Source organism: Somniosus microcephalus, chromosome 7, assembly GCF_052327205.1.
Source record: "Somniosus microcephalus isolate GS21.2 chromosome 7, FLI_Smic_1.0, whole genome shotgun sequence".
Taxonomy (NCBI): Eukaryota; Metazoa; Chordata; class Chondrichthyes; order Squaliformes; family Somniosidae; genus Somniosus; species Somniosus microcephalus.
In genome coordinates this window covers 240,094,601-240,121,366 of record NC_140993.1, presented here as the reverse complement: position 1 = coordinate 240,121,366, position 26,766 = coordinate 240,094,601, and the positions used below count along the sequence as shown (strand labels likewise).

Genomic DNA, 26,766 nt, shown 5'->3' with positions numbered 1-26,766 from the left:
ATTAAATAGCAGAGCAGGCTCGAGGGGCCACATGGCCTACTCCTGCTCTTAATTCTTATGTTCTTAAATTTGTCATTTCGAGAACATGGAGCAAGGTAAGGAGAAATTTATTTACACAGAGAGTTGATGGAGATGGAATGCTTTGCTATGGTGAATAGTTGAGGCAGAGACCATCACATCTTTCAAGGGAAAATCTGGTAAATATTTGACACAGAGGACTAAGCTCTGGGGAGAGAGAAGGTCTGTGGGATTAGTTCTTGATTCCTTTAACAAAGAGCCAGCATAGACACAATGGGCTAAATAGCCTCCTTCTGTGCTTTAAACTTCTATGATTTGATTGGTCATGTTCTATACCTTCAATATGGATCAACCAAAGAACAGCTCCATCACAAGAGAATATCCATCCACAAAGGAACTTCAATTAAATAGGAAGGCCAAACACCTTCACCGTCAATCATAGAATTAACTCCATTTTCTAAGGGTCATAGGGGGAAAATTTGGTTGCATTGCGCCTCCCGTTAGTGCCCTATGGGGCGCAAAGCAACTAGCGTCCGGGTGCGCCGATGTTTGCGCTGCTCACGAAATTGACCGACCTTTTGCGGCAGCGCTAAACACTACCGCCACGATCTCCTGCACCCGCAGATCATGACGTCAGTCAAGCGTGCAACACCCTGGTAGTCCCCGGACTGGATATTGATTGGCGCCCCTGCCTTACCGCCTGCCGCTAGCAACGACAGGTTAAGGGGAGCGCTTTGCAGTCAGGAAGGGACTGGGGGAGCGCTATTTAAAGGCGACCGCTTTCTACCTTTTTTTGTCTGCGACATTTTTGCATCACACATTCTGAGAGACTTCTGGAGAGATTCAACACTGTGTGAAGGAGTTTTGGGTACTGAGCAGCACTTTGCAGGTTCATTTTGATTTGACCTTCCTTGCATCGATTTAGAAGAGATTACAGGGGGCTGCACTCTGAGCTCTTTCCCTGGGTCTCTCCATTGTTCTTTCCAGCAGATTTGATGTACAGGTCTCTCCAGGCCGAGATTCAAGGCTGCAATGAGCAGGATGTGGATGTAGAGCAAGATCGACCCTCCCCTTTAAGAACTGGCCGGCACCAGTGTTTCTGTGTTCCATTGCTGACTGACATCACATGAGCTTCGCCAGTGCTCTGAGGTAGCGCCTCGCTCCTCGGCGTTAGCGCCTTAAGAGAGGCGTGTAGCACCTCCGGGGCGACAGAGCCCAAGTTTGTAGTCGGAGGCGATAATTAGTGCCAGGCGCTAAACTTTGCGCCCGGCCGATAATTGCGCCTCAAACGGGGCGATACCGAATTTCTCTCCCCAAAGAGTCATAACAGCACAGAAGGAGGCCATTCGGCCCATCGGAGCTATCCAGTCAGTCCCATTCCCCCGCTCTATCCCCGTAGACCTGCAAGTTTATTTCCCTCAAGTGCCTATCCAGTCTCCCCTTGAAAACATTGAGGGGGAGAAATTGGGTGAGTAGCGCCACTTGTTAGCACCTAAAGAGGCAGGCAGTGGCTGTAGCGCCACTGGCTGTGCCTCCCGCGATATTGAGTTGGGGCGATAATGGTGGCGTTAGCCTTTTGCGCTGCGCCGCCACCGATGACGTCATCGGTGTGCGCAGCGCCCCATTCGCACCCCGTTCACGATATTTGGTTGCGAACGCCGCAGTTGCGCCGTTCGCTACCCGCGCCCGGTTCACGGGGCCTTACTGTGCCAGCAGCGGCGCAAGTTAAGGTGGAGGTGCGGGGCGGCCGCCTTTTTCGGCGGCCGCCTGCCAGCACCTCCGTCCCCGGCCTCCTGACCACCATCCGTGGCATTGCCAGCTGTTTCCCAAGAGCCCGGCACTTCTACTCGGTGCCGGGCTCTTTTGCCGGCATTCACGATCGGGGATCGCGCTGTTGCAGGCCCCTCCCCCTTAACAATGGGAGGAAGGCCTGCAGTACCGCAGCGTGCCGTGCCACAGCGTGTGGCGCTGCGGCACGTTGCGCTGCGATATTCAGTTTCAGCACCCTAAGAGGAACACGGAACGCCTCGAACCTCGCCCCGTGTCCCTCTAGGGGCAATGAAACTGAATATCGGACGATCGCTGAAGACTCGAACGCTGCGCTAAATCCTGCGCTCAGGCGAACTTGGCGCCAGTTTGGCGCCTCAACCCAATTTCTAGGCCTGAGTGTCTCCGCTTCTGCCATTTCCGTCAGCAGCGAGTTCCAGGTCCTCACCACTCGCTGCGTAAAAAGGATTTGTCAGTCTTTAGTGCCATTATTTTTCTGATATTGTTTTCTTGCTTACGTTAACTTTAGTGAGTTCCAGTCCTTGATTCATTATTAGTTTGCCTGGCATGTCGGGTATATTATCCTCTTTCTTTACCGTGAAGACTGACACAAAGTAATTATTCAACAAGTCTGCCATTTCCTTCGTTTCATTTACAATATTGCCCATATTAGTTTTAAATGGGCCCACATTACCCTTGACTACCCTTTGTCTTCTATTATAATTGTAAAAACTTTGCGTTAATCCTGAGGTATCTCAAGTTTCTTTTTGTATTCCCTTTTTGTAGCTCTTAGTGTATTTTTTGTCTTCCTTTGCTGCTCTTTATATCTCTCCCAGTCCCCTGGATTTACATTATTCTTTGCTTCTTTGTATGCTCTTTCCTTTAGTTTTATGTTCTCTCGGACTGCTTTTGCCGACCATGGCTGTTTTATTTGTTAGGCTGTAACTATTTGCAACGGCAAATTTCTGATTGGTCCCATTGGAGGACAAGACACACCCAACAGTTTGTCTGGACTGTGTAATTAGATCCTGTCTGCCTGAGTAATTAATATCTTTGCAATGTGCGATTTGATCCATTCATTGTGACAGCCAGGCTCTCGAGCTCACAGTGCTAACACTACTGCTTTAAGAGAACAGATAGGGCTCACCCTCCTGGGTTAGGACCTTCTCTCTCTCCTGTTCCCTGCCCCCAACAAGTTCCTGACCCCTCTTCTCCTTCCGCCCACCCACCAAAGTTCCTGATCTTCCCGCCGCCCCCCCCCCCACCTCTACAAGTTCATGACATTCTCTTCTCCTCCTCACTCCCCCTCCCCCAAACAAGTTCCTGACTCTGAGCCTACAGGAAACCTGGGTGCATGCACGATTGGAGCGATGGGTGCGCGTGCGTGACTCCAGTGGTTGGAGGGGGGGGGGGGGGAGGACGGTCTTTAAGCTCCGCCCCCATATGGTGTACATACGCTGAACGACTCAAATTTGTTTGTGCAAATAATCACTCTGTATTTAAGTAGTGCTCTTGCACCTTGTGGATATATACTGGTCCTGTATTAGCTAAATTCTTTGCACACCTCCTATAGTACATCTGTAGTTTTACTCAGTAACAGTTTTGACCTGTTTGCTGTCATCAGTCTCTCACAGTCTGATAGTGTTAGCCATACCAAAATTTAGAATCTTAGTAACTGCTACGTTTCTCCTTTTCAAACCTAACATTGAAATCGATCATATTCTGATCACTGTTAGATAAATGTTCCCTTACTGTGTTATCCCTCCAGTCAGGTTTCCACCCCTGCTGCAGTACTGAAACGGCCCTCATCAAAGTCACAAATGACATCCCAAGTGACTGTGACCGTGGTAATCTATCTCTCCTCATCCTCCTCAACCTGTTTGTAGCCTTTGACACAGTTGACCACCCCATCCTCCTCCAACACCCCTCCTCTGTCGTCTAGCTGGGTGGGACTGCCCTTGCCTGGTTCCATTCTTATTTATCCAGTCGTACCCAGAGAATCATCTGCAATGGCTTCTCTTCCTGCTACTGCACTGTTAGCTTCTGGAGCCCCCAAGGATCTATCCTTGGCCCCCTCCTATTTCTCATCTACATGTTGCCCCTCGGTGACATCATCCGAAAAAAAAACGTCCTGTTCCACATGTAGGCTGCCAACAACCCAGCTCTGCCTCACCACCACCTCTCGACCACTCCACCCTGCTGTCCAACGAGGAGAAATTTCCTCCAACTATACATTGGGGGTTAAGAAGGCAAATGGTATGCTGGCTTTCATAGCGAGAGGATTCGAGTACAGGAGCAAGGATGTCTTGCTGCAGTTGTACAGGGCCTTGGTGAGACCACACCTTGAGTATTGTGTGCCGTTTTGGTCACCTTATCTGAGGAAGGATGTTCTTGCCATGGAGGGAGTGCAGCGAAGATTCACCAGACTGATACCTGGGATGGCAGGAATAACGTATGAAGAAAGATTGGGTCGATTAGGCTTATATTCGCTAGAGTTCAGAAGAATGAGAGGGGATCTCATTGAAACTTATAAAACTCTAACAGGACTAGACAGATTAGATGCAGGAAGGCTGTTCCTGATGGCGGGGGTGTCCAGAACCAGGGGTCACAGTCTAAGGATAAGGGGTAAGCCATTTAGGACTGAGATGAGGAGGAATTTGTTCACCCAGAGAGTGGTGAACCTGTGGAATTCTCTACCACAGAAGACAGTTGAGGCCAATTCATTAAGGAGTTAGATCTATTTCTTACGGCTAAGGGGATCAAGGGAAATGTGGAGAAAGCAGGGACAGGGTACTGAATTTGGATATCAGCCATGATCGCACTGAATGGTGGAGCAGGCTCGAGGGGTCGAATGGCCTCCTCCTGCTCCTATTTTCTATGTTTCTATGTAAGCCCAAAGCCGTTGTCTTCGGTACCGGCCCCAAACTCCGTTCCTTAGCCACTGACTCCATTGCTCTCCTTGGCCACTGTCTGGGACTGAACCAGACTGTTCACAACCTTGGTGTCGTATTCGACCCTGTGATGAGCTTCAGACCACATAACCACTCCATCACCAAGCCCACCTGTTTCCACCTCCGTAACTTTGCCCCATCTCTGCCCCTGCCTCAGCTTATCTGCTGCTGAAACCCTCATCCATGTCTTTTTTATCTCTAGACTTGACCATTCCAATGCACTCCAGGCCGGCCTCCCACCTACCACCCTCCAAAACTCTACCCGTATCCTAACTCGCACCAAAACCCGCTCACCCATCACCCCTGATCTACATTGGCTTGGTCCGGCAATGCCTCAATTTTAAAATTCTCACCCTTGTTTTCAAATCCCTCCATGGCCTCGCCCCTCCCTATTGCTGTAACCTCCTCCAGCCCGACAACCCTCTGAGATCTCTGCGCTCCTCCAGTCCTGGCCTCCTGCTCTACCCTGATTTTAATCGCTCCACCATTGGCGGCCGTGTCTTCAGCTGCCAAGGCCCTAAGCTCTGGAATTCTCTTCCTATACCTCTCCGCCTCTCTACCTCCTCCCTTAAGATGCTCCTTAAAACCTACCTCTTTGACCAAGCTTTTGGCCAACTGTCCTAATATCTTGTGTCTCGGTGTCAAATTTTGTTGGGTAGTGCTCCTGTGAGGTGCCTTGGGACCTTTCACTACATTAAAGAAGCTATATAAATACAAGTTGTTAGATTAACTAAACCTGGTCCATTGCTCATCAACTAAATCTAGTATGGCCTGCTCTCTTGTTGGTTCTAGAACATATTGATCTAGAAACCTATTTTGAATGCACTCAAATTCACTACCTTTCTGGCTTGAGCTACTCTGCTCATCCCAATCTATGAATTTTAAAATCGCCTAGTAAAACAACTCTACTTTTGCTACAAGCCCCTCTAATCTGAATTAATACATTCTGCCTCTTCATTGCTGCTATCAGGAGACCTGTAGACATTTCCCATTATTCCTCAATTCTAACCATAGAGTCGCCAATGATTGCTTTTTCTTATTAATGTGCAATAGTATCTTTAATCAGTAATGCTACCCCTCCAGTTTCCCTATCCTTTCTAAAGACCTTATAACTTGGAATATTTATCTACCAATCATGACCAACTTGCAGCCATGTCTCAGTAATGGCCACCGTGTCATACCCTCTAAGCAAAATTGAGCCTCTAATTCACTCAATTTATTTCTTATACTCCGTGCGTTAGTATATAAAACTCTTATTTGAGCAAGCAACCCTAACCTGTCCTTCTGCCTTGTCTTTCTTGCACCGTTTAACTTAATATACTTCTTAGTTGTCATTTCTGCTGTAACCACTTTAGTTATTTTAGTATTCCCACAACCTGGAGTATCTATCACTGCTTGTGACCTACACTCTGCTCTTATCCCTTTTCATTTTTTTTAAACAATCACTTTTGCTATTGTTTCTGACTGCCACCCCCATTGATTAGTTTAAGTTTTTACTATCCTATTTATCCTTTTCACTAGGACCTTGGGCTCAACCTGCTTCAGATGCAGCCTGTCCCAGTGGTACAGCTCCTTCCTGTCCCAGTGCTGGTGCCAGTGACCCATGAAATGGAGCCTCTCCTTCCCCCACCACTCCTTTAGCCATGTGTTCACCTTCCTGATCTGTTTGTCCCTATGCCAATTAGCACGTGGCTCGGGTAATAATATTGAGCTTACCGCCCTTGGGGTCCTGTTTTTTAATTTAGTTCCTAACTCATGATACTCCCTTAGCAGGATCTCCTCCCTTTTCTTTCCTATGTCATTGGTCCCGACATGGACCACGACAACTGGATCTACTCCCTCCTTTTCCAAATTTCTTTCCAGCCACACCCTTTGGGACTCTTTAACGTGGCTACAGAGGATGCTATCTATCCCCCTATATTATTGAATCACCGATAACTACTGCGTTTCTATTCTGCTCCTCCACCCCTCTTTGGACAACCCTCTGCTCCATGGTGCCTAGGTCAGCATTGTGGCTGTTCTCCCCTCAGTCTGACCTTCCCTAGGTTCCTTCTGCCCTTCCTGCACCAGTGCTTTCCTCTGAGGTGTGAATGTACTCTGGAGTAAACTGTCCAGAAATTCCTTCCCACCCCCGTATGTCAGAGTGTTGCTAACTCACACTCCAACTTAACAACTCTGAGCTGAAGTGACTCAAGGCAGAGACATTTCCTGCTCTCGAGTCAGTACAAAGAAGGTTCACTCGGTTAATCCCGGGGATGAGGGGATGGACATATGAGGAGAGGTTGAGTAGATTGGGACTCTACTCATTGGAGTTCAGAAGAATGAGAGGCGATCTTATTGAAACATATAAGATTGTGAAGGGGTTGGATCGGGTGGATGCGGGGAAGATGTTCCCGATGATGGGTGAAACTAGAACTAGGGGGCATAGTCTTAGAATAAGGGGCTGCTCTTTCAAAACTGAGATGAGGAGGAACTACTTCACTCAGAGGGTGGTAGGTCCATGGAATATGCTGCCCCAAAAAGCTGTAGAAGCTACATCATTACATAAATTTAAAACAGAAATAGACAGTTTCCTAGAAGTAAAGGGAATTAAAGGTTACGGGGAGCGGGCAGGAAATTGGACATGAGTCTAGTTTCGGATCGGTCATGGCCCTGTGGGTAGCGGAGCGGGCCCAGGGGCCGTGTAGCCTGATCCTGCTCCTATTTCGTGTGTCTAATTCTGTTAGATTCAGGAGATGGTTCTGGGATAGTGGATTGGCGGTTAGGATCAGATCAGCCATGATCTTATTGAATGGCAGAGCAGGCTCGAGGGGCCGATTGGCCTACTCCTGCTCCTATTTCTTATGTTCTTATGTTCTTATATGGCAGTCCGGGACAGTCTCGCTGTCAAACTCCCAGATACTACCTCGTAGAGTTTTTTTTTTTAAATGCTTTAATCAAGCTTGCTGCTTGCTTAATTCAAAATTGCCACAATTCATGCTTGGAATCTATTCAGAGAATACATTAGGCTGGAGGAACGATTGAAAAATGCAATTGACAAGCCTTCCCAAGCTCAAGGTTTAAAAGGATTAGTGTGTTCAAATTTTCATCACTAAGCAAAGTCCATGGTTTTAATGTGGATTTGAAATTGTGCTCTTGTGTTGTAAAGTTGGTATATTTGAATTTATCTAGGTATCATAGGTGCATTATTAGATCAATTAAACTTTTTTAGTGAATTAGTTCGCTTGCTATCATTATGTGTAATGGAAAACTTGTCGGCTCTGCGCAACGCTTTGCTATGTATCTGAATAATCCTATGGAAACACTGCTACATATTTGGAGTTATGTAATTGCATTTGAAGTGTTTTAGAAATTGCTTTGAGTGAAGCAGTACTTCTCATCAAATTGGAAGGTGCATGAATAGGGAGAAACTTCAGGTGCTGCAATACATGTAAAGTTCGGGGCCCTAAGTGACAGCTATTGTAGGGAGCTCTGTTCTGTCCCTCTGTTAGTTGAAGATTTTCTCCCCTTATCTGATCCAACCATATACAATGAGAAACAAGGGTATATACTTGTATAGCACATTATGACATGTCTGCTTTGGAGTGCAGTGAAAGTTATGTAGGCAAACTTGGCAGCCAATATTTGTGCAGTAAGACCCCACAAACAGCAATGAGTTGAATGACCAGCTAATCTGTTGTTGGTAGTGTCTGAAAGATGAACATTAGCCAGTCCACCAGGAGAACTCCCTGCTGTTTAATAGTGTCAGTTAATTGGTGTGCGTACTTCCATATTTAATTCACCTGTGACTTTATAAAAGTTGATTTCTTCTGGATAAATAGAGTTTGCCTGATTTAATCTGTTCTGAGATCCAACCTAAGGAGGAAAACATTAAAATGACTCTAAATGGCATGGTCTTCATTTGTTTGTTCTGGTCATTGGTTGTCCTTCCCTCACCTGTTTGGTTCTCCAGAGATAGGGACCACTCGACAGCCAACTCTCACATTAGGGTCAGTTTGTCCCTTGGTGATTTGCCGCAATCTTTCCTTCCTTTAGCCGGATGCAATGACTGAGATCAGTGCAGGTAGATGCTGGTGTGAATACATTTCCTATTATACTAAGCGTGACTTTGGGTACGCATCAACTCAAAAGTGGCAGTATAACACACGAGACTGGCGAGCACATTAAAGCCTTGAGGTGCGAGACCCCCTTCAGCTTGCACAGAGTACAGTATAACTCCAGTTTAATACACAACATGCTGTACCACAGCACAAGAGAGTGTCAAGATGCAACAGGTTGTGTTAGGACATAGCACTTTGAGCTGTACAACCCTAGGGTGGTTAACTGAATATTATGGTGGCCTGAGTTACTGTTCTCTGGATGTGGCCATCGCTGGTAAAGCTGGCACTTATTGCCCATCCTTAGTTGCCCTGAGAAGGTGGTGGTGGGCCGCCTTCTTGAACCAAAGCATTTAGGGTAAAATATTGGTTGGGTCAAGTATTGGTCCCAATGTGGTAAATAAGTCCGACGAACAGGAGTAGGCCATTCGGCCCCTCGAGCCTGTTCCGTTCAATTGGTTCTGCATCTCAACTCCTTTACTCGCCTTTGCTCCATATCCCTTGATACCCTTGCCCAACAAAAATGTCTATCGACCTCGGTCTTGAAAGCTCCAATTGTTTGATAAAAACTGATATAGAGGCACTGGAGAGGGTGCAGAGAAGATTTACAAGGATGTTACCAGAAATGCGAGGGTATACATATCAGTAAATGATGGACAGGCTGGGTCTCTTTTCTCTTGGAAAAAGAGAAGGCTGAGGGGTGACCTATTAGAGATATTTAAAATTATGAAAAATGTTGATAAAGTTGTTACAGAGAGAATGTTTCTACTTGTGGGGAAGAGCATAACTAGAGGCCATCAATATGGGTAGGAGAGTTTAAAGGATGACAGGAGAGCAGTAAAATCAGATGAGAAGAGGGCAAGGGAAGTTGAAATGGAGATTGAAATGACCAAGGATGAGGAGTCACTGAGTCCAGAGGTTGAAGGAGGAAATCAGGGAGGATATGTGGGTGAGAAACCAGGGTGGTAGGCACTAGAGAACAAGGATTTTAAAGGAGTGACGATTGGAACAAGTGCTCTGATGTCACAATAACTTCATGACCTCATGAAGCAGCTTCAATCCCTTTATAATTTACTTCCTGTCGAGGCACAACAACAACAACCCCCCCCCCCACCTTAATCTGCCATAAACAGCTGACAAGACTTATATGGGCACATAACCCAGGACGACATCACAACTGAGGGGTCATGTAACATGGCCTCACAATGAAAACCATGACAACCCAGAAACCACGGGTGGACAAGACACAGCAAAGTGGTTCAAACTGTGCATTTGTGCATGAGAGAGCAAAGAGGAGAGAGCTTAAAGACAAGTGCGTTCATCAAATCTATCCAAATTTTGGAAGATCACCAAGAACAAATTTAAAACACTGTGGAAAGGAACAGTGTTAATTATTGGAGAGAAAGAAGTCAGGGAACAACATCCGAGCAGAGATCTGATTTCATACTGAGAGTTAGTGAACAAAGACAATCTTTAATTGATCATTACTCACAGAAATTATTTGGTTGAAACCTTTCTTCATATTGAAGAGTTGTAGAATTTGACTGCTGACTGTTTCCACATTGAGGGACATTCTTGGTTGCCTTCGTGAAGATGATAGCCGAGGAAGATGAACGTTGTCATCAGAGAATATCAAAGACCCTCCAGACATTGGGGCGTCAGCACCCAGAAATAGTATTAATGAGCTGCCATGACTATCTGTGCCATCACACCACGCGGACAGCTCCATACGGTGTTGTAGTATTGGAGAGCATGGCGATGATTATCAAGGACAACCTTGATCAAATCAGCCAAGCACTTGCTGAGAAAGTTATCTCTTTGGCTGCAATGTGGATGACGATGTTAACAGGAGCACAAGCTGCCAGCCAGGAAGCAGCCAGCAATCTCCTGGTTGTCATGAGCTTCAGGTTCAGAAATGAAGTTGTCCAGTTGACGACAAAGAGTTTCAAACAAGGGCACCTTCCGCATGTGTACATGGTCAAGACCTTAACAAAAATGTCAATGGAAAATGTGTACGGCATGGTTCCTTTACTAAAATCTATCTTGGGGATCATGATTCCAGTATTCGTTGGCGTTAAACAGGCTGAGCTGAAGACTGCATTTGCCTCAGCGGTAGGAAGTTTTAGCAAGAGCATCCTGATCTATCTGGGAAATATGGAGAAAGCCTCAGACCCTAACGTGACTAAAGATTCTTTCTCCACCGAAATCAACACTGTCTATAGTCTGTTATTCAAGGTGTGGTTCAAGAAGGAGTCCTCTGAATTGAAGATCTCAATAGTAGAAGCTCTAGGCTATGTCATTTCCCTGCTGCCCAAGGACGCACTGGAAAAAGAGCTGCCCAGGATAATTCCAGGCATCCTGTCTCTCTACAAGAAGCAACCAGGGCATTTTTCCATCACAGAGTGTCTGTGCCGGGTGCTGGATGTTGCCATAGAGATGAGGTATCTGGGGCTGAAAACACAGATGGGCAATCTGCTTAAAAGTCTCCACCAGCAGATGTGTGTTTCGGCAGGGTATACTAACCATTTTGCTGCGAAGAAATGCAATAAGATCCTTTGCTGTTTTAGAGTTCTGGTCCCAGCTTATGCAGATACAATAGTCGAATTTCTCCTCTCACAGTTGGAGAACGCTGACCAAAAAATGAGAGTAGGAACACTCAATGTACTGAGGCAACTCATCATATCGGTCTCCTCACATTTTGAGAGGAAGAAGGCTCAGATTGTGGCTGCCATAAAACCACTGCTCCTGGACAAGCGCAGCAATCAGGAGAAGAAACTAATTGCCCAGGTAATATGTGTCATGGCCCAGCAAGGTTACCTTGAGCTAGAGGGAGGAAAGGCAATGGTGGAATTTGTCATCCAACAGTGTGCTGCATCTGTTGATTCAGGGACCCTGGAACCACCCAATCATCAGCCAGACCAGGTAACAACTGAGGAATTAGTCACAGTATGTGAAACAGTGATGTGTGTGATCACAGCTGCAGTGAAGATGGAGGATGTCCTTTGGCCATTCTTACTGGAGTTTGTCACCATGACCCAGTACACCAAGGCTTTAACAACAATCTGTAATTGTTCAGCACATCTTGGAAAAAAGAAACTGCAAGCCGGCAGTGAGAGGTTTTTCCTCACTTACAATGAAGATGCCAATCTCCCGAAAGCCCAGGCACTGCTGACCCGGCTCCTCGTCATTTCTTGTTGCCCATATCAGGGAGGAAGCCGAGGAGCTGCGGCACTGAGGCTAATGCAAGTCCTGAGCCTCAATATTCGCCCAGCATCTGAGAGAGAGTGGGAAGAGGAGCTTCCATCATTGGTTGAACAATTACTAAAGAATTCAAAGGAGTCTCTGGCCCAAAAGGAATGGGAGGAGAAATTATTGCTGTTCTTGTCCAGAACACTCAATGCCATTGATGACGAGGAATGGACATGCCAGCTCGCTAATGAAATACATAGAGAGATTAACACCAACCACCTATCCCCACAAGAGAAAGGCTTTCTCTATAAATCATTTGGGACAGTGCTTCGTCAGACCCGCACAACAAAAATAAAGGAGGAGCTTTACGAAATGCTACTGAGTGTGCAGCACAGTGAGAGTGCGGAGAGAGAGGGTGCAGCTCTCGCCATTGGTTTCTGTGCCATGACACACTTTCATGATACCCTCAGTAGCCTGGAGGAGTTTGCTAACTCCAACAGATTTAAGAAAACTCAAAGTTTCCTGAATATTCTTGGGGTCAAGCCTGATGTGGATTTGGCTAAAGCCAGGAGCACACTGGTTCTGTGCTATGGGAACTTGGCATTCTACGCACCTGAGGAACTAATGCTGTCCACAATCGAGACCCACATTCTGCCGGCTGTGATCAACCAATACATTACAAGTGGACAGGAGAACAAGACTGAATCCAGGGATCTCGCACTAAAGCTCAGCCTAATACAGACCGTGACTCTGATAGCCAGATCCCTACATTCAAATCGCCAGAGAGCTCCCTTCAACTTTATCAGAAACAGGGAGCTGCTGACATGCATGCTGGATCTTATCGAGGCCGAGCCACCAGAGCTGCTGCAGAGCCCTGTTCGACAGTTAGCCATGAATGCCTGCAAACATCTGATACAACTACACATTGAGCCAAACCGAGCTGACACCTGCAAATTGATTCAAACCTGCCTGACCAGTACTTTCAGCTTGTTACCTTCAGAACTGGACAAAGACATGAATAGTAACAGAAAAGAAATGGGAACACTTTATACCCAAACTATGAGTTCCCTGCAAGAGCTCCTGAAGCAATTATTGCTTCAGGACCTGTCCCCTGAAGGATTTGTGGTCATTTTCAATCAGGTAGAAGTCTGGATCATTTCAGCAAAACCTCATGAGCGAGAGAGAGCCATGGACACGACCATACAGCTTCTGAAATTTTACTGGGAGAAGCTCAATGTTCAGAATGTAACGCCTGGAAATAACACGGGGACTCTGATTGGACGACTGATGCCGCGTTGTGCAGACCCATCGCTTCCCGTTCGACAGATGGCTCTGGACACCTTGTGCATCATCCTGTCGATTCAGTTGCCGTACGAAGGCAGCAATCTGGATCAGCAAAAGGAGCAGTTGGAGGTTCTGAAAGAAGTCAGGGAACAGTTAGCTAACCCTGATGCTTCAGTCATCTTTCAAGCATGCTGCCAGATCACAGAGGTAATTTCCAAGTGTTTGCCCCATGACCAGTTGGGCAGCTTGCTCTCTGTGGCCCTCAAAGGACTGTCCGACCAGCACCTCAGTTGTTCCGGTGCAGCCGCTGTGCTCCTGCAAAACATAATTAAAAAACGTGGCAGTGAACTTGGGGATCAGGTCTTGGAGATACTTCACGTGCTGAGCGTTGAATTGCAGTCAGTTCCTTATGAGAACGTGAGACTTTCAGTTCTACAGAGTATCGCCATACTGACCTCACACAATAGAGCAACAGTTGTGTCCTGTCTCCCCACCTACCCTGTCCCTTCGGACAAGTACATCAGTGATGTGTGGCGATCACTGGCCAAGGACACAGAATGTGCCACGAGTACAATAGAAGAGCTGCTGGACAGACTGAACGAACAGTTAGAATTTGCAATGAGCAGAACCTATCCCATCAGAGATAACGCAACCCTTGAATCCCTGGCTGCCATCTGTGGGCTGCACGAAATAATAACTAAGCCTGAGTCGGCAAAAGCGGTGGCTATGTTATTCCCGCAGATATTTAGTGTCCTACTCATTTATCTTAGCTCGTGTGTTAATGTTTGTCTGGTCAGTGACTTTGTTCCTGATGGTCAACTGCAGCAAAGAGAATTCTCAGTTGAGCCTCTAACACCTGAAAGCAGCAATGTCTGTGTGAACTGTGTGGAGACACTGAAGGACCTGCTAGCTCAAACAGATAATGAAGCAGTGCTTCATGATATGGTGCAAAGTGGAGGATGGGACCAGATGATGGATCTCTGCAAGTCTGACAAGGGGGTTGTCCTGCTGGCCAGAGCAATGGTGAGATACGCTGGCGCCAGTCTGACTGGCATTGTGAAACAGCTGGCAACTCAATTCCATACTGTTCAAGACTGTCAGGCAGTCACCTTGGTTTCCTTCTTTGCAGAGCTGTTAAAATCTCCCCTGGTTTCACAGCTGCATCTCACAGGCATTCTGGCGAATAGATTGTTAAGATATTTGCTCTATGCTTCTCCAGTTACCCGGTTGCTGTGTGTCAGAGGCCTGTACAACATTAGAGCACACCCCAAGAATAAAGGATTGCGTCTGCAAGTGATGTGCACAATGATTAGTCTGTTGGGGAACATGAAGAACCAGAAGGAGGTGCTAATCTTTGAGGTGCTGTCGTGCCTCTCAAAGAACTTAATTCAGTTGCAAGCAAACACCATCCAACCTTATGTAGAGGAAATCCTCGTCAGGATTCAACCACACTTTGAGGCAGAGTCTGATAGAGTGCGGGCTGAAGCGTTCAAAGTGTTGGGGATCTTGGCCAAGTGTGGAATTGGAGGTTCCAGATCCTTCTTCTGCCGACTGGTCCATTCCAACCTGGTGCGTTTGTTGCTACACCTGAATGGAAAGAGTGAGGAGGTCACTAGGTCTTGTTTATCAACACTATGGTTGCTCTTCCCACTCATTGGATCTGTTGAGGCTTCCTTGTTGATTGACAAGTATGCGAAGGAGCCCACCAGGAACTACATGACCCTCCTAAGAGACCTTTCACAACAGTTGGCCCAAGATATCCCCAAACAGATCTCCTCATATGCCGTGGACTGCGAGTCCTTCTTCCAGAGCCCCCAGGAACAACTGCAAGCACATGCAGTGGCCTTTGCATGTTTACTTCAACAGTCAGAACGTGTCCAACCCGCCCGGAGGGCCACCTGGTGGAACATCTGCACAATGAACTGCTGCTGTTCACCATCAGACTGAAGACTCGACGCTCAGGCCACCAACCTTCTCCGCGTCCTCTTAGCAGCAAAGTGATCATTCATTCAACTTGATTTGTAAATATGTAATTTTATGGTTTGTAAATAAATCAATATCCTGTTGTTCCATTGTAACTATTGGTGCGTCTTCAAATGGTGCAGGTCCCACTGCTGCGTGACTGGGAGTGACCGCTCCTGATTCTCTCTCTCTCTCACACTGGACATTAGACACAGATCCTACTCCTCACTCCATGTAATTCTTCACTGGATCATCATGCTAGTTTATTTATAGATGCAGTTCCCTGCACTCCCAAAGTGCATCACTTTACACTTATTCACATTAACTTGCATCTGCTATGTGTCTGCCCATTTTGCCAGTCTGTCCTGAGTCTGATATTCTGCTCACTATTTAGTATGTTGCCAGGTTTCGTATCATGCGCAAACTTTGACATTGCACTCCCCAGCTTAGAGTTTCCGTCAGGTTGTGCTGGTATTTTTCAGCGCAATTCGCCCGAAATTGGCCAAACCATTGCAAAAGATCGAGGAATTTTAAGCACAAATTACGTCCAGTGCAAATCGAGTTTCTGCGATCTCATGCGCTGGTTTAAAAAAACAGTGTACTGGAAGACAGCCCCGCCCACAAAACTAGCCCCTCTCCCAGGTCAAATTCATCACCATGGCAAGTTTACGCTAATTGCGCTTGTTTGTGGGCCTTTGAGGAGGCTCTTAAAATTAAGCTTTTTTTTTTAAAAGGTGCAAGGACACTAATGCGCATTTTAAAAGTTTTAAAATATTAAATATTTTATTTGCTAGGAAGCTGACTACTGTACACCAATGAAATAGTAAATGGTTCGGTATAGTTTTAAAACTCTTTCACTTATTTAAAATCCGGTTACTCACAGGTGGTAGACCTTATTAAAAATGCTTATTTTTTGTGATAAACCCATTTCCACAGTATTAATCAAACTGTACCAGGTTACCACTCTTAAATACATAAAGCAACATTTTTAATGCAAGGAAAAAGTAAACAATTGTGTTCCAAAACGCTGCTCGATTTGATGGAACGGATTCTTTTACCCTCAGTCTGGTTCAGCAAACACTGAGTCGAACAACTGGAGAATTCAAACGATTTATTACCCGCGGAGTCTTACTCTGAAATGTCAGCACCGACTCCTGCAAGAGTCTAACGAACCCAACAGAGCAAGCTATTTCTCATACAGTGTGCTACATTTTTATCCCTGCTTTTGAGAGAGCATTAACACCTCGTACATTCTGCACCAATCATGAGCTGGGCATGTATACATTTAATTGGATTTCCTGGTCTGGCAGTTTGAAATAAAGAAGTCACATTTTACTGAATGGGTTACAGCTAAGTAAACATCATGGTAATGTGTTATGATCACCTCAACATTATGGTAATGTGTTTGCAATCACTAAAGTCTAAACAGTTTCTGCTACATTGTTTCTATCAGCAAGGGGTAACATCATGGGTGCCAGCCTCGTTAACAATTAAAGATCAGGTTAGCCCTTTTTACTTCTCTGCTGCTTTTACAGTTTCTGGTTTCTGTTTCTCGAAATGATATTCTCATTCCCTCCTTTTATCATTCTATGATAACCAACCGTTATTCGGGTACGTCTATCTTATTTAGTCGATCAAATTCTTCATTATCATCGTACTTTACTTCCTTCATTTCACATTCACTGGCCTGTCTTACTACTAACATCCTCGGGCCACCTACTTTCTCCAAAGCTAGCTGCATTCTTCCCAACACACATTTCATGATTGCTAGTCCAACGAAAATACAGACGATGGCAGCTACTGAGTACATGGCCATATTTATCAACCAGTCAGACCATCCTCCAAATCCCCAGTTTCCCCAGTTACTTGCTTCCTTCATATTATCCATCTGTTCCCTTATCTTAGTGATAAAGCGGGTGATGTTCTCTGTCTGGTCTCAGACTCCCATAAGGCATTTACCTTTTACTATTGCACAGACACCACCTTCTCGGGCCAGCAGGTAGTCTAGGGCATATCTGTTTTGCATAGTGAATAACCTGAGTTCCGACAATTCTTTAGTGACTGCATCGAGGGCCCCCATGGTAGCATTACCCAGGATGGTGAGACCACAGATAAGGTAGTTCCGGTTATTAGCGGCCAAATAGGCTCCAGTATAGCCTATAGAGAACAGGCCAGCAAATCCATATCCTACAGAGGTTCCGTGTCCTCCTAGGGATTCAGGATCTTTCCATTTGGAGCAAAACTCTTTTGAGGCTGCCCTGGCTACTATTTTTCGGTGGGATGTCCATTGGGAGGGGCAAGGTACTGTGGTAGGGGTTAGAGTAGCGATGGCTACAGTCCGGGGGGCGGTACCTATTACCATGAAATTAGTGGCTTTTCCTTGGCCCAAGAAAAAGTAGCCTGGTTTCGTATATATCACGGATATGTGTTTCCGCCTTGTGCTTAAATGGCTCGGGGGAAGGAAATAGTCCAGGCCTTGGATCTCAAGGGTATCAGCAGGCTGGGTACTAGCTATTTCTACTAGCATAAAGGTTTCCCCCCCTACCTTCAGATTTGTTCCATTCCCTTCTCCACATAAAACTTGCACTCCTTCGGTTACTGACAGACATATGGATTGCTCACATGTGCAGCTACCGGTGTCAGGTCCTATCGTACATTGATGGTGGAGGCAGCGTGTCACCAAGCAGGTGTAGTTCTGTTTAACCCATACTGACCTACAACCATAGCCCGTCCCATTCCAACAATTCTCGTAACCACCAGGGTTCCTGCTTAGTCTCAGGCAATTGGCGGGCGGGGTTAAGGTGTAGGGTATTGTTATATTAGTTGTGGGAGGGGGGAGGTGAGCATCTAAAAGAAAGTCCGGGGGAACAATAACCGGGGTTGGGGCAAACATCCCCTCCACAGAGGTCAGGGGCGGATAACAAACAATTGACTCTGGTGAGTATAGGGCTGCGTGAGTCTGGAGGAATAGGTTGCCCGTCGGGGTTTCTTTAGGGAAAATGTGTTGGAGATCTCGTTTACGTTTCTTGGTGAGGATACCTTCTAACCTAAAATAGTCAAAGCTGCTCATAATAGAGGGCAACTTCAGACAACGATTCTGTCCTTTGGTGTCTGTAGTTATACTGCATGGTCTTGCAGTAACAGACTTGGTCGCCTGGCGTCGGCAAACGTAATTAAATTTACACTCAGTCCAATAGCATGGCAATGTTCCTCTGTGTTCGTTTCTCAGCACTAGCGAGCGGTGGGGCTGTCTAATAAGCCCAATGTAGGTGTCCAAGTTGATCACGTTCCATTTCCCGAACCCGCCTGGGTTATCATCATTGCACCGAAGCACGTCTCCTGGGCATAGATGGTGTATCCGCTTGGGTTGGTTCCGCTGGCATGTCCTCCTCCTGGGCTGTTGAGTTATTCCAGGGGTGAGCAGGACACTGATGGAGAGGATCCACAGGGGCGTCTGCATGGTCAGTCGGCGCGGCACGTCTGTTTAAGGAGAGATTTCTTGGAAGCAAGAGAGGTTAGCATTCTTTAAGTTTTAGGCATAGCATTACTGACAATTTTACAGTGGTGGAGGTGGACCCAAGCACTCTTTCCCTCTACTTTGGCAGCAGTTGGAGTGGTGAGTAGGACTTGATAGGGTCCTTCCCAACGAGGTTCCAGTCCTTTTCGCGTCCAATTCCTGATCAATACATACGTTCCGGGCTCGATTTTGGACGGACTGACTATAGGGGGGAGGTCGATGTAGGCAGCGCGTACCCGGGAGTGCAAACTTTTCAATGCCCTGGTTAACGACAAAATATAGTTAGTCATTTCTGCCGTCATGTGGTGAAAGTGGACAGTCTTTGGGACTTCCTGGTTCCACGGGGTTTTGAGAGGTCTGCCATATATGATTTCAGCAGGGCTTAACCTTGCTGCACCAGCCGGGGTAGTACGTATTTGGAACAAGGCCACGGGGAGTAATTTGAGCCATGTAGTTCCCGTCTCGGCCTGTAATTTGGCAAGTTTATTTTTCAAGGTCTGATTAGCCCGCTCGACCAGTCCGGCGGCCTGTGGCCTGTAGGCACAATGTAACTGCTGTTGGATGCCCATTTGAGTGCAGAATTCCTTGGTTACCTGACCCACGAAGTGAGGGCCGTTGTCTGAACTTAATCGGTTTGGAATTCCGTACCTGGGAATAATTTCTCTCATTAAAACTTTTACAACAGTGGAGGCTTTGTTATCCGTAGTCGGGTAGGCCTCAATCCACTTACTAAATACATCAACAATAACCAGTACATATTTATAACACTGACACCTTTCTAACTCAATGTAGTCCATCTGGAGGGTCTCAAAGGGACCCGTGGGTAACGGCGTCTTACCCATTTCACAAGGTATGCCTTTTCCCGGGTTATGCTGCTGACAAATGAGGCAGCGGCTGCTAATACCTTGAGCCAGAGCCTGTAATCTAGGATGCCACCATGTAGCTAATAACGTGTCACTAGTTGCTCTGGCACCACAATGAGTTGCAAAGTGTATACATTCAATAACCCATAATGCTAGCTCATCTGACATACAAGTTTGCTCGGCAGGGGTGACCCATAATTTAGACACACAATCATATGTACAACCGAGCTGTTTCCACAGTCCCTTATCACAGTCAGGAGCGTCCTCCTGTAACTTAATGACGTCTTGGATGGTTGGCATTGGCTTTTCCGAGGGAGACTTGCTTTTATTTGAGCTTTTAGTCTGGCTCATCATTCTAGGCACAACCACTCGTTGTTCCTGGGACGCTTCCCTAGCTTCCTGGTCTGCGCATCTATTCCCTATATCTACAGAGGTTTGTCCTGCTGTGTGTGCGGAGCACTTTATCACGGAGATCTGTTTTGGTAGCATGAGGGCTTGTAGCAAATCAGATACTAATTTCTGATGGGATATCTGTGTTCCTGCAGAGGTTAGGAACCCTCTGTTTTTCCATAATTGTCCGAAATCATGAACCACTCCGAAGGCATATCTCGAGTCTGTATAAACGTTAACCTTTAAGTCCTTCCCTAAGATACAAGCTCGTATTAATGCAAACAGTTCTGCTTGTTGGGCGGAATATGGAGACTCAAAGGCAGCAGACTCCAAAATGTTACCGTCCTGATTTATGATTGCATATCCAGAAAGTCTTTTCCCAAGGGGACTGACGGACGCACTTCCATCCACATACATGGTTGTGTCAGGACTCTGCATTGGGGCATCAGATAGATCCTCCCTGACGGAGGTATCTTCCTTGATTAAAAATAGACAATCATGTCCTGGGTCTGTTTGTTCGAGGGGTGGTTCTGTGAGAAAGCATGCTGGGTTGATAGTAGTACAATGCTTAAATTGCAGTTTAGGATTATTCAACAGGTATATCTTGTACTTGTTCTGTCAGGCCATAGTGAGGTGCTGAGTTTGTAATTGGCCTAATAGTGCAGTTACCGAGTGCGAACTGTATACTGTAATATCTTGTTGCAAAGTTAGGTTGGCAGCCGATTGTAGGCTATTATAGATGGCGGTCAGAATCTGGGTGCATACGGGATGCCCTAGCGCTACCGGATCTAACTTCGAGGAGTAGTAAGCCACCGGCCTATGCTTGTCCCCATGTTTTTGAGTTAGGACAGCAGTCGAACAATCAGTGAGGATAGTGCAGTATAGCTGGAAGGGCCTGTCATACAGGGGTCTCCCCAGTGCTGGGGCTTGCGACAATGCTTCTTTTAGGTTTTCAAACGCTCTTATGGCGACAGGGTCTAGCTGAAACTCGCCCTCTATACTGGTGTATGGTGTTAGTTGTTTGGTTTCTAGAGCGATGTTGGGTATCCATTGTCTACAGTAGTTTACCATCCCCATCCATTGCCTCACTTGTTTTGCACTACGGGGTACAGGGAACTGACAGATTGGCTCAATCCTGCTTTTCTCTAGACTCCGCTCGGTTGCTGAGAACATGAAGCCAAGGAATTTAACTTTCTGTTGAGCCACTAGTACCTTTGAGAGACTACGTACCCGAGTGAGAATAGGTGATTAAGCAACTGGGCGGTGTCTTCCCGGTTACTTTGTTCGTCAGGGCTAGCTATTAACAAGTCGTCCACGTACTGGACCAGAGCGGAACCATGTTTCAAGGTCAAAGTCTGCAACTGTCCTTGTAGGCACCTAGAGAATAATGTTGGGGAGTTTACAAAACCCTGCAGCAGTCGGGTCCACGTGTACTGTTGTCCATTATAAGTAAAGGCAAAGAGGTACTGGCTTGCCGGTTCCAGTGGCAAGGCGAAGAAGGCGTGCTGGAGATCGACTACTGCAAAGATTTTCGCTTGTGCAGGGACCTGGGCCAGAATGTGAGCTGGATTAGGTACTAGTGCATGAAGCGGTTGTACAATAGCATTGATAGATCGTAAGTCCTGTACTAATCTGTACTGGTTTGGCTTTCCTGATTTTGGAACTGCAAGTATGGGCGTGTTGCACGGGGACTGGCATTTAATCAGGATTCCTTGTGCCAGTAGTCCCGTGATCAGTTTATCAATGCTGGGTATCGCTTGTTGTTTCAGCGGATACTGTCGTATAGAGGGTAGTACAACATTTTCCTGTAGGGCGATTTGGATGGGAGTTATTTTAACGCATCCTACCTGTGTGGGGTCTTCTGCCCACACTTGCGGATTGACGTATTCCGGTACCTCATTCCCAACGTGGTGGTGCAACTGTGTCAAGACTACCTTTGGCTCTTGGTATAACAGGATAGCTCGACCGCCTGACAGGGCCTGCTCCTGCCGGTCATCTGGGTTAGCTTGTTCAACTGCCTGTTTTACCATGGGTCCCAGATCTTTCGCACGGTAGGGGGAGTTCACTTCCCGGGTGATGTGTGGGGCTACGGTTAGGGGTTGCTTCCACAATTCCGAGGGAACCTCAACATATTCTGCTTTCCCCTCCGGTCCCGTAACTATGGCTCGGAGAACAACATTCCACTCAGTCCCTTCATAAGCTTGGTAAAAATTCTCCAATTCCTTATCCTTTCCACTTCGATCATAAGCTAGGGTTACATGAGATGGGGGTTCATCTTTTAAGTCCAGAGTCCACCATTGTGGGGTGATAGAGACGTAACATTGTCTTTTAGGGGCCCATGGTTTTACAGTTATTCCTTCGTTCCCACACTCAAGTCTTAGTTGAAATGCACATAACAGGTCTCTGGCCATGAGATTGCAATCCAGCCCATTTGTGATCACGAATTGGTGTTTCACAGACTCATTTTGAAATGCTACTTCAACTGGTTCTGATATCGGGTACTGGCACACTTGTCCTTGGAATCCGGACAGGCTTTGTGTTTCCCCGGATTTAGGGAGATTGAGCTCTGATCGGACAGATGACATAGCAGCTCCGGTGTCTACCAGAAACGTATGCCGGCTCCCTTCAATCAGCAGTGATAGAACGGGCTCCTCGTCCGACTGGAACCCGTTCACCACGAGGTTGGCTCGTCAGTACTGGGGAAACGGATTATTCTGGGAGAAGTCTGTATATCTTCCTTGTCCCCGATTTCCCTGCCAACCTCCCCGTTGTCCTCGCATGTGGCCCCCTCTTCCTTGTCTTCGGGAGGGACATTCCCTGCTCCAATGGCCTTGCTGGCCACAATTAAAACAGGTATCTGACCCTGCTTGCCTCCCTCCTCTTCCTCTATCGCCGAAATTTTGTCTTGGGGGAGCGTAGGGTGGGCCATAATTAGGGACGGTTGGTCCGTTGGGATGGCTGATATATCTGTACCCCTGTCCATCAACCCACCCTGGGACACATTGCTGGGGTTCCATCTGATATCCCATCACATCTTGGGTGGGCTTTGGCTCTTCCTTTTTTATCACGTACTCAGTCTTGACCTTGACCTGGGGCTGACTCTCCTGACTCTTATTTTCTTTCCAATAATATTTCACTGCCCTGGCCATCTGGCTGGGACTATTCTCTGACCAGTCCATATTGTTAGTCTTAATTGCTTCAGACACTGAGGTTGGTAGACAATTTATCAGGATAGCACAGTATTGCGGCGAGTTTGCTCCGTTCCGGTAATTGGCATCTCCTGACTGACTCCGATATACCTCAGAGAATCTCTCTAGAAATTCCTCTGCTCCCTCGCCCTTTCGTGGTTTAATATCCAACACCTTGGATATATCAATGGGCTTCTGCAGGGTATTGGTTAGGGCAGTGAGTATGGCACGTTCACGAGCATCACCCTGTGCATATTGAACCTCTAATGCGGCATGGTCCGCAAAGCCTAGGTTAATCAAGAACCTTGCATGTTCGGTGGGAGTCAAGATCTGCTGTACTAAAGCCCATAAGTCTCTTGATTCAGCATTATAGACGAGTATAGTAGTCCGGAGGAAATCTACAAACAAGGTGGGGGATTTCTTCCTATCTGGCATCCCGGTTAAGATGGCCATTATCTCGTTAGGCTTCCAGGGGTAGAAGATACCTATGGTCCGGGGGTTATCGGCGGCCACTGGAATATTTGCATTAAATGTAGGGTTAGGCATTTGTCTCACACCGGCAACTGCCGGGGTGTCGGTTTATGTCTGGCGGGTCTCTCGGTATCGGATTCTGATTCCAGGGATGACCAGTCGTCTCCCGAATCTCCCTCGTCAGTATCACTATAGTCTGGAGCCTCTAGGGAACTCTGTTCCTGACTGTTTGATTTCTTACTCAGCACCATCTGTCTCTTTCTTCTTCGTCTGCGCGTCCCTACTGGACTATCTAAAGGTGGGGGAAGTGGGTTTCTCCTTCCCTTGTGTCGGGTATGGAAAGCTACGGGGTCAGTATACTGGGGACCCGGTGGTTGGTTTCCCATCTGGACCGGCGGGGGACTGTTCATCTGAACCGTGACTGACGGCGGCGGGGAAACGACACTGGCAGATACTTGAGGTGTCGGCGCGGGGGTTTGTGCAGTTGGTACGGGTGGTGCCACCGGGGGATAAATGTTAACGTACGGGGGGGGAGCACGGGGAACAACATGAGCCCTGTGATTCCATTCGTCCAAATCATCATCACCATCTCCCTCTGTCAAGGCAAGGCCAACCATTGGATTACGTAATCCACTCTTATCAGCCTTTCCAGGCTCGCTCATGGTCTTTTCAGACTTTTGTTTTGAGCGTTTCCCATGAGCACATTCCTTTTTCAATACCTCTACTGATTTGACTACCCCTCCCCCTGTAAGTGCTATTCCTAATTTTAAGGCATTATCCTGCCAACTTGCTAACAAGGAAGTTTCTTTCAGTTCCTGACAGTACTGTCTCCATAGGGCAATTAGTTCTTTGGCAGTGGTGCCCCTGTTACTTTTCCAAATTAGTTCTTGAGCCTTTTTAGCGGCATCTAGATTCTTAGTTCCTCCTAGTGGCCATTGATCACTTCCTAATTTCTTATTTAATCCTCCCGACAACTGTCTGAGTTGCTTCGCTTTGTCAGGATGTTGTTCACAAAGGGTCTGTAAGGCGCTACCCGATTCAGTCGTGGTATCTAAACAGTTGCCCATCTTACTCCCCTTGTGAACTTTACACAGTCGCGTTTTAAACTTGTTCAGAGCCTAGGCGGGTCAAGTGAGATACTAGGTCGACACCTTACCTGACACAAGTACTTATTACTAAGTTTACACAGTTCCTAGTTATTCCCTCAGTACGTATACTGACTCTCAGTGATATCCGATCACTGACCCTCAGTGATATCCGATCACTGACCTAATACTCTAGTTATTCCCTCAGTACGTGTACTGACCCTCAGTGATATCCGATCACTGACCCTCAGTGATATCCGATCACTGACCTAATCACCTATCCCTTCCAGTATTCGCCAGACTGACCTGGATCTCGGCGGGACACCACACGGGAGTTAGCGATTGGCCGACTTGTCGTCAGACTGGCGGAATCGGAGGAAAACCGAGGCAGTACAAAAATTACTCACATCGGGGGCCCATTTCCTCCCTCCACGTCCGAGACGATTCAGCTCCGAGTTCGCAGACTCTCGGTGACTGTCCGTTGAGATCCCACTTCTGACACCAAATGATAGAACGGATTCTTTTACCCTCAGTCTGGTTCAGCAAACACTGAGTCGAACAACTGGAGAATTCAAACGATTTATTACCCGCGGAGTCTTACTCTGAAATGTCAGCACCGACTCCTGCAAGAGTCTAACGAACCCAACAGAGCAAGCCATTTCTCATACAGCGTGCTACATTTTTATCCCTGCTTTTGAGAGAGCATTAACACCTCGTACATTCTGCACCAATCATGAGCTGTGCATGTATACATTTAATTGGATTTCCTGGTCTGGCAGTTTGAAATAAAGAAGTCACATTTTACTGAATGGGTTACAGCTAAGTAAACATCATGGTAATGTGTTACGATCACCTCAACATTATGGTAATGTGTTTGCAATCACTAAAGTCTAAACAGTTTCTGCTACATTGTTTCTATCAGCAAGGGGTAACATCATGGGTGCCAGCCTCGTTAACAATTAAAGATCAGGTTAGCCCTTTTTACTTTTCTGCTGCTTTTACAGTTTCTGGTTTCTGTTTCTCGAAATGATATTCTCAGATTGAGCTGGTTCATGGAAGATTTTACCTTCGGCGATATGCAAATGTGCTTGAGGGAAACTTGAGCAATAATTTCAATTCGGAAAACAAACGCAATTTGCGCCTGATTGCCAATTGCGCCCAAAGCAGAAACTCTGCCCCTCCATACCCAAGTCCAGGTCATTTATATATAACAAGAAAAGCAATGGTCCTAATACCGATCCCACTGGATATATCTCTCCAGTCAGGAAAAACTCCTGTTCACCACTACTCTCTGCCTCCTATCCCTTAGCCCATTACGTACCCAAGTTACCATCATCCCTTTAAGACCATGTGCTTATATTTTCTGAATCAATCTGTTATATGGCACTTTATCAAATGTCTTTTGAAAGTCCATACCAATGTTGCTCCTGATTTTTCTTTTGGGTGCACGGCTCCTTTAACGGTCTGTGGCCCATTCAAAGTTTCGTGCATGCATGAAATTTCGCATCTGAAAAGCCAGTCCAGGGCTGCACAAGACCAGCATATGGCTGTGCAGTTTAGAGGGAACTTTGGTCCATACATACATGTACCATTATTATCAACCCTCTGTTGCTTCATCAAAGAACTCAATCGGGTTAATCAGATATGATTTGTCTTTAACAAATCCGTGCTGGCTGTCCCTTATTAACCCATGCTCCTCCAAGTAAGAATTTTGTCCTTGACAATGGTCTCGAGTAGTTTTCCCAGCAATGACATTGGACTGATTTCCCTGTCATTACCAGGTTTATCCCTCTCTCCTTTTTTGAACAGGGGTGTATCATTTGCAATCCTCCAATCACCTGGCACCACTCCCAAATTCAAGGAGAATTGAAAGATTGTGGTCAGGACTTCCGCTATCTCCATTCCATTCCTATAGCAACTGTGCCAAAAATACTGCCCTGCAGAATTAATGATCACCCAACAGTTGCAGTTCCTTGGATATTGT

General features: G+C 46.6%; 4 protein-coding genes across 7 annotated transcripts in view; 2 read left to right on the top strand and 2 right to left on the bottom strand.

Annotated features, from left to right (window-relative positions):
* LOC147115177 (fer-1-like protein 6) overlaps positions 1–26,766 on the bottom strand; it is a 904,394-nt gene that overhangs the window by 695,939 nt on the left and 181,689 nt on the right. The window lies entirely within an intron of this gene.
* LOC147115178 (V-type proton ATPase subunit C 1-A-like) overlaps positions 1–26,766 on the top strand; it is a 241,258-nt gene that overhangs the window by 166,013 nt on the left and 48,479 nt on the right. The window lies entirely within an intron of this gene.
* LOC147115180 (maestro heat-like repeat-containing protein family member 1) lies at positions 86–15,384 on the top strand. Its single transcript, XM_085993910.1, has 2 exons — positions 86–95; positions 10,401–15,384. The coding sequence occupies exons 1-2, from the start codon at positions 86–88 to the stop codon at positions 15,251–15,253; spliced, it is 4,863 nt and encodes a 1,620-aa protein (XP_085850036.1). The 3' UTR covers positions 15,254–15,384.
* On the bottom strand, positions 22,710–24,816 carry LOC147115179 (uncharacterized). The gene is given in 2 exon segments (XM_085992134.1): positions 22,710–23,781; positions 23,784–24,816. Coding segments are annotated over 2 exon segments (2,034 nt in total). The 5' UTR covers positions 24,765–24,816; the 3' UTR covers positions 22,710–22,728.